Raw genomic sequence first — 12,792 nt, 5'->3', positions numbered from 1 at the left:
AAAAATGACATTTGACCTCTCTTTTGTCTGAATGAGTTCGTATTTTGGCTAGGATTAAAGTGTAGTATCTTGTCTGATGTTGTACTTCACTTGTCTTCGGTTCTGAACCAACCAGGAGATCTATTATTTAGAAAGGATTGGAAGAGTCTTACTAGCCATATTTTTTTATATATATATATATATATATATATATCCCCACTCTCCGTTTCTTTACAGTTAAATTTTTGTTTCAATATACTACAGTCGAAGTTCTCAGAAATCAAGGAGCCCCTTTCTTGGAGCTAACACTTGATCTCTATATGAGATACATAGATATTCAAATATTTCATTAAAGTTCTCTATTACCTCTTAAACACTGAGTTAGTAAAAAAGTTGAGAACATAATTTTCCTCTCTCCAATTAACTATTTGAATATGCTATAGTATATCTTTCCTGTGGTGTTTTAGTCTTATTAGATTCCAAGACAAGAATTCATCTGATCTGGTGAGGTATCCAGCTTTGTGCTGTTACTTGACATAATTTGACTTGGAGAAGGTGAACCATCTATTATATAAATCTCACCTGTCTGTTTAAATGTATGTGTGTATGTATGTTTGTATGTCTGCCTACAAATGCAACAGATTTTCATGAGATTGGTATTGTTTTGAAACTCGAGCCTTCAGGCGACAAATACCGAAAAATTGGCTAAAAACATTAATTCCTTCACCCTCGACTGGGCAGTTTTCTATAAGGAGTTTTTTTTTCTTTTTTTTTTTTTGCATCGCCATTTTTGCAAGTCATCGTATTGGTTGGAATGACTTTACTTAATTTCAACGTTCCGAACTTCCGGTTGCCTCATGGAGTAGCAGTAAGATGTCAGATTTTCTTTCACTTTTTTTTCCGCCTTTGTGTCACGAGTTCGAGCCTGCCTTCCTACTACTACATTTTTGCTCAACACACACTTCTAAACACCCGGGCAACGCTGGGCACCCAGGCTAGCTTCTCATAAAAACCAGTATATGTTGGCCACAGTGAGATCTTATTTGTGCTGTGAATACAATGTGATTTTGAATATTTAGTCAGGGTTTGCTGTAGGAAAAATTATCCTCATGCCATGTTGTCCTGACAAACCCCTATACAGAGAGAGCTTAGACACTTGAGGGTAGTTTCTAGTAGGCATTCAAGCTCTCTTGTATATATGCATGTTTATGAACAATAATATTTCAAATAAATTTGGGAATATCTTAAGTAGGGTGGGCGACTATTGTCAATGTGGTATTTTGGTGACTGAGATGGACTAGTCAGAAGTAGGATAGACATTTGTTAATATTTGTGGTCAAAGATGACCAACGACACCCATTCTCCCCTCTCCATACTTTTGAATAGCTTTGTGCCTAATTTGTTGTAAATGTAAATATTTATATTCCTGCAAATATTTCAAAATGTAGTATCTGTTCTGATTTGGCACTTCAACTCTTTTTTCCTCGGTCAGTGAAGGAAGGGGTTCTTCTAAACAGAAGCAATTTTTATTTTTGCTTCAATAATAGTGCCCCCACCCTTTTTTTTTGTTGGGAAACTAAATTTTCCCCACATTGTTATTAACAATTATTTCATCTAAATATGTAGAGGGATATTAATGAATCCCGGACAACATTGGGTTGGCATATTTATACATAATGCCTATTTTTTTTTTCATATACGTTAATGTCTTTTTAAATTTTGATGCGATACGCATTTAAAAAAAGGAACGTTTAATGCACTTCTTAATAGAAAAGAAACAAACTATCAGCTCTAGCATTTGTATCATGTCTCGTGTATCGATATTCTGTCCTGTGTCGGTGAAAATGTCTCGCTATTTGCATTCAATACTGTCTGTGTTTATACGAAAGGTCAACAGAAAATCAATAACCGATCTGATAGGTTTCTGTAAATCAGTCACAGTTAAGTAAGCAATTTTCTTTGAACAGATCGAAATTGAATAAGTAAAATCGAAAAATGGATGGCAAATAATATATATATTCCAGATGAATATTTTCCAGGGGTGAAGCAACCAATGAAGTTTTAATGAGGTTCATACAAGAGTGCTCAATATCGAAGTAGGGCAAGATATATTTTTTTATTTGGTTTACATAAGCATTTATATGCCACTACACATTCACGAGCATGTTTCATTCAGCCAGTTACAAGTAACTAGAGACCTCTTCAGGCTATATTGCTTATACAAGAGTAGAGTCCGGACTTTGTCCGTTAATATATATATATATATATATATAGAAATAGAGAGGCAAAAGTGGATATAAAATAGGTGAGATTAATAGATTGAAACGAGTAAGACATGGGTAACTTGATTAGTCAATTGCAAATTATGGCAAATAAGAACAAATAATTTTCCCCCCTTTTTTTAATATAACTTAATCTCCCAAAGCAAAGGATATTAACATATATGCCGGGGAGGGGGGAGGGGCTGTTTCTGTTGATGACTTTTCTTGTGAATGGCCAATATAAATTGAGCTTATTTTTTAGTTGCATATACTGCTTATTTTTTCTATGCATTTCTAAAAGCTTTTTTTAATATATATATATATATATATATATATATATATATATATATATATTCCCCTGCCAGATACAAAATATAAAATCAAATGAACAATGCTTCTTCCAAAAAATACCACTGATAACGGTCACATGATCGAAAGCCCCTGAGTAAGAGAAATGGCTTAGACAAGTACAAAATTTACTAGTTGAGACCAAAAGAATTGTTCGTCAAGTCAAGAAAATCACCAGAAAAGTTTAAAAAAAAAAAAAAAAAAAAAATGGGGAATAACTGTCGTGCTTGGATAATGACTTGCTGCTTGAATATGTATATATGATTCTTTTCATTTTTTTTTTTTGTCTGCTTTATTTGATAACCAGACATCTACAGTGGGCTGCTAAGTTTCAAAGTAGGCAAGCAATGTTTAGGACTTCTTTTATCATCCCTTCTCTAGGGAAAGGTACTAACCTTAAATAGATATGCTCTGTTACTGATGAGGGACATGGACAGCACAGTTGCCCACAATGTTATATTGAATGGTCATCATCCTCCATGTTGCCATTGTGTAGAGTGCCACCTTGGGACTCCCAAAAATATCTTTTGCCTGTCCCCGTCACCTTCTTTCTCACCTCAGTGGACTTGTGAAAGTCTCATTAAGTTTTTCATGTCCGTTTTAGAAAATGAATTAAGAAACCCACACAAAAGATTTGAGTGGTGAACACTTGTGTAGAACCATCCACACATTTGGGAATTGACGATAGCACTGTATTGGTGCCAAAATTAGTGCCACAGAAAAAGTGAACAACAATCCTCAGGTTTTAATTCAGAATTGTCCATCTCCTAGATACCAAAGTCTTAGGGGACATCTCTCCTGATGTTTTTTTTTTTGTTTTTGTTTTTTTCATCAGTTCTGATGATCTCCGTCTGTACCATAGTACACATTTACACACATAGACCCAACACATTGTAGCAGAGTACGTCGCAAAGAACATAGGACAAGTAATAACTCGACTCCTTTTTTTTTTAACAACGACATTTACTTTCTCATTTTCCCGCCTTGCGTGACTTCTCATTACGGCTGTGTTGTCACATTTTAATATGATCGATCGTCTTTAACCTGCTCTCTCTCTCTCTCTCTCTCTAATCTTTTTCTGTTTCCTTACCGTGACGTCATTTTGCACACAGCTCGGTATTTGCATATAGCCAACATACGCACTCTGTTACACATCTACCCTCTGTATGATAGCCTTTTGGAACAGAGAGAGGCTAACAGCTTTTACATCTTTCATCTTTCCCAAAGGTGAACGGGAATCTCATATGTGAAAACCAGTGAGAGAGTATACCATATATATATATATATATATATATATATATATATATATATAAGCATTGGCACACTTAATCAGAATCGGGAATCATAAAAGTTAGAACGATTTTGGATATCTGAATCAGAGAAATTTGTACCTATTTCCTGATGCCAAAAACGGTTCCTTTAAATGTTCATTATTTAGTTTTATTTTTTTATTTAAAAGTTAATTTTCCATTGCTGGTACTAGTTAAAAAAAAAAAATGATAAATATCTAATGATTTTAAACTATTAATAAAAATTAAAATTTATTGATTTGCCCCCCCCCCTCATGAAGTGTATTTTATGTTTGTAAAAGGATACATATGTACTTATAACGTGGACTTTTATGCTAATCTGAAAAATAATTTTTTACAAAATCCTTCACCTAAGTATTTAGATATTTAAGAAGAATCGGAATCGTATCAGAGTCAAGAAAAATATTGGAATCGTCCCATCACTTATATATGGGTGTAAATAAAGAACTATTGTAAAACAAAATTGGATACATTATATGATGCAAAAAAAATATATAATGTAAAATGTAACATGTTTTTTTTTTTTTTCTGTCTGGACGGCTATCTTCTTTTTAATAGCAGCACTGAGGATGGCTTTCTCGACAAATAAAATACCTCATATATTTATTTATCTTGGTAGTAGGCCGAAATTATTGTATGCTGTAAATAAAAAACAACCTGTTTTTTCTTGGGGTTGTGGATTTATGAGAATTTTGTTCCTTTTCATTTGATGTGGATTATATAATATGTACTTCCTTTTCCACCTATTGTCCTTTTCAATCAAAAAATATATTTTTCTTATGGATTTATATAGGTCTCGGATGAGTTGTTTGGTCAATTTATACCATTCAATGAAACATGTGTAATACGTACCATGCTACCAATAAAATAATATGAATGTTGTATAAATATACTTGTGGTATTGGGATTGTTTTCTAGCGATATATAAATACAGTGTAACCCGGATATAGCAGACACGAATATATGAAGACAGATATAAGAGAGATTGTGGTAATGTACAGGTAACCCGAATATAAGTACTGCCTAGATATAAGAGTTTAGGGGCCCTATAAGAAATCTCTTATATCTAGGTTACACTGTGTGTGTATATGTATGTATATATATATATATATATATATATATATATATATATATATATATATAATATAAATTCTTGAAGAAATATATTTTATTTTTTATTTTTTTCATTTCAGCTCCGGAAGCGATGGATGAACTGCACCAGATGAGAGATTCATATCCTTTTTTGTTTGCTTTGCTTGCTTTTGCATTCAAATTATTTTCATGATCTTTCTGTTGAAATCAAATATCTACGTTCTCCAATTTAAATGTTAATTTACAAAACCAAGATTAAATATCGTTCAGAAAAATGATGTTTGGAAATTGATAGAAAAAGAAAAGAATAAGACTTACGGTATTTTTAATGGCGACCATAAATTCAGATATTTTGTCTGTTTGTGTGTCCAGCTAAAAAATTAAAAACTACACAAGACATACCAACAAAGCTGATATATATATATATATATATATATATATATATATATATATATATATATATATTACCATTGCATCGGACAAAATAGAAGACATTTAAAAGAAATTCATTCTTTTGGGAGGGGATGGGGAATAACAGAAACAGAATTATTCAGGGGGGGGTAACATTTAAAGCAATTTTTAATGGTATTTTGTAATCATTCATCAACATTATTTTTTTCCATCTGCCAGAGAAATCTGGGAAGGGGTAGAGCGAGGGAGGAAGATAGCATAGAGAAAGCGAGGGAGGAGGAGAAAGGGATGGAGAAAGCGAAGGAAGGGATAGAGAAAGCGAGAGAAAGGGGATATAAGTATTTTTTCTTCTCAAGTAATGTAATCTGTATAATAACTTTTTTTTTCTTTTAGTTTTTACATATCTAAAAGTTTAATGGTGAGATTAATTCGTTGCATTGTAAGGAGGAAGACAGCAATTTGGTAGCGTTAGCTGCGCCTGCCTGGATGTATCTGACCGATATTAAATAAGTAATAGATTACCATCTTCCAACGACAACGCTAACATCTCCACTAAACTATAAATCAACTTTATTTTAAAATGTTGTGACCTGCCAGTAGCTCGAACATGTGACTACGGGTTCACGGATATTTAAAGAAAAATGAAACTGGTAGTTGTCAGTTGAAGCAAATTGCTTACCGACTCAATTATCAGTCGTTGTTACTCGACATGGACATCTATTATTGTACCTATCGGAATATTCTATATTATTATTAAGGGAACACTGAAATATAAAGAGAGTTGTTCAGCAGGCTGACTTTGTTGAAAACAGGACATGGCATTCTAGAATTTAATTTTTTTGTGACACTTCTGGTGAAGAACAGGATAAGATGTTGCATAATCTTATCAGGAACTAATCCTTCTTTGGAGGCAAACTCTGAGAGAGGATTGATGTTGATTCTGTGCAGAAGTATTTTGTCATCTACTCCGTTGCATAAGTCTGGTCATCAAACCACAACTTAACACAAGATGTTGTACTTCTTCTTCAGGTATCAGGTCTGTTACTGCAAACATTGATGATCATGGTTCTCCAGTCCCCTTTGCATTCGGTCTTTATGATGAGATCTATAGTCATGTTTCTAGTGACCGTGTTGGGACTGTCAGTGAGCTTTTTCTTCCTCTGCTCTTTTTTCACAATAATTTTTTTTAACATTAAGCTTTTTTCCAAGTTTCCTGCATTAAATGGTCGAAGAACTTTAATTGTCTGGCATAGACGGTATTACGTAGTGATCTGCTGTATTCTTCCTTACGCATGACGTCTTCATTTGTCTTCCTTTCTGTCCATGATATTCTCAGAATTCTCCTTAAAAACCATATTTCTGCTGCTTCCAAACGACTTGAAGCTGCATTCGTTACTGTCCAACATTCGCAAACGTAAAGGAAAATCGATCATATGTACGTCTTCAAACAAACTGAACAAAAATCAATCAGAATCTTGAAGACGTACATATGTTACATACGTTACATACATAGGTTGCATACATACGCGGCCCTGTCGGTGGGGCATTAGAATACGCCGACTGCCCCCCTGCAGAGGGTAAAAGTCCCTGAATGGGGGTCCTGGATATGACCTTAAACTATATCCAGTGGTGAGGCCCCAGCTTGTGGGCTTTGGGGAGTGTGGAGCCACCCTTTAATTACCATTGCTCCCAGGTCCACTCTGACCCGGAGTGGTAGTACCTGTTAGCGTCCCAACTATGGGTTAAATAGAAACCGACGTGAAAACAACAAATATATTCTATTAAAAAGATTTTTCTTCAAAATCTTTGGATTCGGTATTAAATAACCCGAAAAGGGTTGATATGCCGTAAAACAAAAACAACCAACCAACATACATACGTTACATACATACAAAAAAATAAACCTTATCATGCAACTGCTACAAAGGTTTAAGATCTATCAAATATGGCCGAATTTTCAAGTTCACAGGTGGTCAGCCTTTGATGGTGGAATTGCGATTAGTTAGCTATCTCATTCTAGTTTTCAGTATTTTCTTTATTTCTTTCTAATGCAGTCTCCATAGTAATGACCTCTTTTCTCTTATTTTCCATATACGAAGGTTTAAATTATATTGAAACATCATATGAACTGAATAATGTTTATTTCGCATGGGAAGAATTTCCAGTCATTAATTATATCATATTGTCCGATATTTTCGCTTTCATCAAATGTCAGTCTCTGTAATTTTGTCCCTATGTAATTTCATTTATTTATTTTTCTTTTTTTTAATTTTTTCTGTATACAAATTCTCTTTTTATCTTTTTCCTCAAACGAGGGGAAATAGGGAAAGGGGGGAAGTGATTACTGTTATGGTTTTTATGAGTGTTTTAATATAGGGGTGGGAGGGAAACCCCTGAAAAATTTGACAGAATGGTTAACTGGATAACCACTAGTGTTTGATATTGTTAAGCCAATTTGGTGCATGTACTGATATGCGCATTTGAGCAGGCTTTTTTTCTTTTTCTTTTTTTTTTAATGTTTCCATCGTATAAAGTAGGTAATTCAGTGTGACTAATCCTAGCCCCCTCCTCCCCCTGGATGAGATTTGATTTGATTTGCAATGATCTTTTTGCATTTGGTTTTTATTTCCTTCAACAATTTCTTTTTTTGTTCGGAAGGGGGCGGTGACATGAAGGCTTATATTCATTGTGTTTTTTATTCTTTTTTATTTTCATTCTTCTGTAAATTAAGTATCCGAAAGTAAGACAAAAAAGTAGAGAAAGAAAGGGTGGAAGGGAATGAATGGAAGGGGGCATATTATGAAGAAAAGAAGACGTATAGATATAAAGAAAAGATAAAAAAGTAAAGGGGGAAAGAGAGAGAAAAGTGATAGCCGGAAGCAAACAAAACTATTAGTGCTTTGTGTGTGTGTAAAAAAAATATATATATATATATATATATATATATATATATATATATAAATTCATTTTTATACTATGAAAAGGTTAGTAATTGCAATTAAGAATAGGAAATTTGATCAAATGTTTGTAACAGTCTTCTTCCTAAGATTAAGGGTGGTGGTGTTTGATCAACACTGCTGGGGAGCCATGATGTAATATACTGTTTTGTTTTTAAATCCCCGAAACAGTGTTTCATGGTAAACAACTGATGATCCCTTGAAAAATAAAAAAAATTGATATTATAGTAAATTCGAGAGAGTTGATGCAGTGATTGCAGGTGATTAAATGACTTACTGACTAGATGGTTTTTTAACGAATGATAAAAAGTAATTTTTTGCATAGTTTTAAAGGTTAAAAACTTAAGACACACACACATATATATATATATATATATATATATATATATATATATATATATATATATATATATATATATATATTTACCAGTGGTAAAAAAAACCGGACTAAAGTGCTCAATGTGTAGTCAGAGCAGTATATAGGAAATTTATTACTGTGAGTCCAGAATGAGTTTACAAATTGTTTCAACTAGAGGAAAATCCTCAAAGAGAGGAAAAATCCAACTAGCATCATCAGAATTCATAGATGGACTAAGTTATAAAGTCAAATAAAAATGGAAAGATCGTAGATAAAAGGGAGTTAGAAAAGAAGGGGGAGTGGTGGGGAGAGGACGTTGGAGTTTAAAGTAGTAGGAGTGCATTAAAAAAGAGAGGGGTTTATAATTAAATATTAATTATGTGTAAATTCTTATATACGTGTTTTTTAACAGTTTAAACTTAAAAGACGCTACTTTTGTTGATAACGGCATAAGTAACAGTTAATTTAAAGGATCACCATGGCAACAGGTTGGAAAGTTAATGTTAGTGAAGGAACGGGTTGAAAATGGGGTTTAAAGTAATTTAGCCGGGCGGGGAGAGATTGAAAGATATTTATTGTTTATAAAATGGAAAGAAAAAGAAAAGGAAAAATAAGTTAATGAATTATACTTTACAGGTTTATTTTAATAGTGTGATGATATATATAATTAAATATAATAAATAAATTAGCTGGGCAGGTAGAAATAATACGTTACAGGTTTATTTTAATAAAATAAAATAAAATAGGTGAAGGAACGGGTTGAAAATGGGGTTTAAAGTAATTTAGCCGGGCGGGGAGAGATTGAAAGATATTTATTGTTTATAAAATGGAAAGAAAAAGAAAAGGAAAAATAAGTTAATGAATTATACTTTACAGGTTTATTTTAATAGTGTGATGATATATATAATTAAATATAATAAATAAATTAGCCGGGCAGGTAGAAATAATACGTTACAGGTTTATTTTAATAAAATAAAATAAAATAGGTGAAGGAACGGGTTGAAAATGGGGTTTAAAGTAATTTATCCGGGCGGGGAGAGATTGAAAGATATTTATTGTTTATAAAATGGAAAGAAAAAGAAAAGGAAAAATAAGTTAATGAATTATACTTTACAGGTTTATTTTGATAGTGTAATGATATATATAATTAAATATAATATATATATAAATAAATAGCCAGGCAGGTAGAAATTATACGTTACAGGTTTATTTTAGTGAAATAAAATAAAATAGGTGAAGGCTTAAGTAAGTAACTTAAATAATAGAAAAAAAAAAAAACATTTTTAATAAGTAACACACAAATATAAGCACACGCATAAATATGTACAGCAAATGCACATACGTAAATGGGGGAAAAGCACATGCGTGATCACACATATATATATATATATATATATATATATATATATATATATATATATATATATATATATATACATACATATACATATATACACAAACATACATATACAAACACATAAATATATATATGTACACATACACAGATATGTAAAAATACACGCATATATACATATATAAATATATATGCAAGTACACATACATCCAGATGCAAACACTTACACATACATATATATATACATATACATATACATACATATATATACATATAAATATAAATTAGCTGGGAGGGGGGGAATTGAAAAATATTTTATAAATAATTTTTAAATTTTCAGGCGTTGTAGTTGAAGGAAAGAGAGAAAGAGAAAAATATAAATTAATGAATTATAAGTTACAAGTTTTTTTTACTAATATAGAAATAGGTAAGAATATCAGTAAGTTAATCAAATAATAAAATTCATAAAATTATTAGGGAGATATTTATAATAAGTGAATAAAACGAATTTAGGAAAACTCGTCCCGGGAAAACTCGTCTCGGGAAAACTCGTCTCGGGAAAACTCGTCTCCGGAAAACTCGTCTCGGGAAAACTCGTCCCCTTTCGCTAGGTAGGAAAACTGGTCCCTTATTGAATAAATATCGATTGAAAACACATTTTATGATCGTTTTTGAAGGAGATATTGTTTTTTAAAATAAACTATAGCCCCCCCCCATAATATTTTTTTTTAAATATTTTTACTTGTTTAATGTTTTTTGTTTTTTTTTTTAAATAAAATCGATTTTCTAAGTGTCCGTTTTCTACCTAACTGGCTAAGTTCTTAGTGGTTTAACTTATTTTAAAGCGTTTATTATGTTCATACAAAGTTAATTACAAATTTTTTTTTGTTCTTATTTTAACGATGTTTTTTGGAGTCATAAAAAAAACCAAAAAAAAAAACCCCAAAAATTAAAAAACAGGGAGCGATTCGATTCTTCGTTACGCTTTTGGTTTTGTTTTTTAATTATGATAGTTTTTTGTTGTTATGTTTTTGTTTTCTGTCATACCAAATGCACTCATGCGTTATTTAAAATTATGATTTTATCAATTATCAACATTTATTGTCGTCCTGTCAAATTTTGCAAAAATTAACTAATAAATTAAAAGCGAAATATTTTTTTGGCGCGAGAGATGCCATCTCTCGTTAACTCATTTTTAATTTTTTAAATTTTTACTTCAAAATTCTAAAATCAATCATTAAGAGAGAAAGTAATCACTAAATAAATTTATTAATCAATTTTATTGAAAACTCCGCTATCGTTTATCAAGAATCTTAATTTCATTTTTTGTTGGTTGCTTTTCGAAGGGAGATATAGGTTTTATCTCCCCCTTCTTTCTCTAAATTATATTTTAAAAAACATTAAAATTCATTATTTTCTTTTTAAAACCAAATCTCCCTCAGTAATTTCTTTAATTTTCTATTTTTTAGCGATTATCAAGACCCCCTAAGATGTGATATACCGGGCATTATTTCTCGTTCTCCTGTAACACTCGACCGACATGTTTTTTGTTTGTTTTCTGTTTTTTTTTTCTTTACCAAATAAACGGCGAGGTAGAAAAATCGATTTTACCCTTTTATAAACAACAGTATATAAGTAAATTCTTTTTATTTTAATATAAAAACAAATATGCGGTCTCGTTTATGAACATAATAAACGCTTTTATTAAAAACACACAAAAAAAAACATTAAACAAGTAAAAATATTTTTAAAAAAATATTATGGGGGGGCTATAGTTTATTTAAAAAAAACAATATCTCCTTCAAGAACGATCATAAAATGTGTTTTCAATCGATATTTATTCAATAAGGGACCAGTTTTCCTACCTAGCGAAAGGGGACGAGTTTTCCCGAGACGAGTTTTCCGGAGACGAGTTTTCGCGAGACGAGTTTTCCCGAGACGAGTTTTCCCGGGACGAGTTTTCCCGGCACCGAATAAAACACATACACACAGAAAAACACACACACAAAAATACATGTAGAAGATACGTAACCAAATACAAATATATAAAAAAAAATTTATGTGTTTGTATATGTATGTTTGTGTATATATGTATATGTATATATATATATATATATATATATATATATATATATATATATATATGTATGTGTGATCACGCATGTGCTTTTCCCCCATTTACGTATGTGCATTTGCTGTACATATTTATGCGTGTGCTTATATTTGTGTGTTACTTATTAAAAATGTTTTTTTTTTCTATTATTTAAGTTACTTACTTAAGCCTTCACCTATTTTATTTTATTTCACTAAAATAAACCTGTAACGTATAATTTCTACCTGCCCGGCTATTTATTTATATATATATTATATTTAATTATATATATCATTACACTATCAAAATAAACCTGTAAAGTATAATTCATTAACTTATTTTTCCTTTTCTTTTTCTTTCCATTTTATAAACAATAAATATCTTTCAATCTCTCCCCGCCCGGCTAAATTACTTTAAACCCCATTTTCAACCCGTTCCTTCACCTATTTTATTTTATTAAAATAAACCTGTAACGTATTATTTCTACCTGCCCGGCTAATTTATTTATTATATTTAATTATATATATCATCACACTATTAAAATAAACCTGTAAAGTATAATTCATTAACTTATTTTTCCTTTTCTTTTTCTTTCCATTTTATAAACAATAAATATCTTTCAATCTCTCC

The 12,792-nt window shown here is 31.3% G+C and overlaps 1 protein-coding gene across 2 annotated transcripts in view; it reads left to right on the top strand.

Annotated features, from left to right (window-relative positions):
- LOC145239766 (inactive phospholipase C-like protein 1) overlaps positions 1–12,792 on the top strand; it is a 162,890-nt gene that overhangs the window by 57,329 nt on the left and 92,769 nt on the right. For both annotated transcript variants that reach the window (XM_080103196.1, XM_080103195.1), the window contains exon 3: positions 5,092–5,131. In XM_080103196.1, coding sequence (XP_079959322.1) covers positions 5,092–5,131 — 40 coding nt within the window. The remainder of the gene's footprint in view (positions 1–5,091; positions 5,132–12,792) is intronic.

Source organism: Euprymna scolopes, chromosome 19 (genome assembly GCF_053919585.1).
Source record: "Euprymna scolopes isolate OS-2025 chromosome 19, ASM5391958v1, whole genome shotgun sequence".
Lineage (NCBI taxonomy): Eukaryota > Metazoa > Mollusca > Cephalopoda > Sepiida > Sepiolidae > Euprymna > Euprymna scolopes.
The sequence above is the reverse complement of the archived record's forward strand: the minus strand, read 5'-3'. Positions and strand labels throughout refer to the sequence as shown.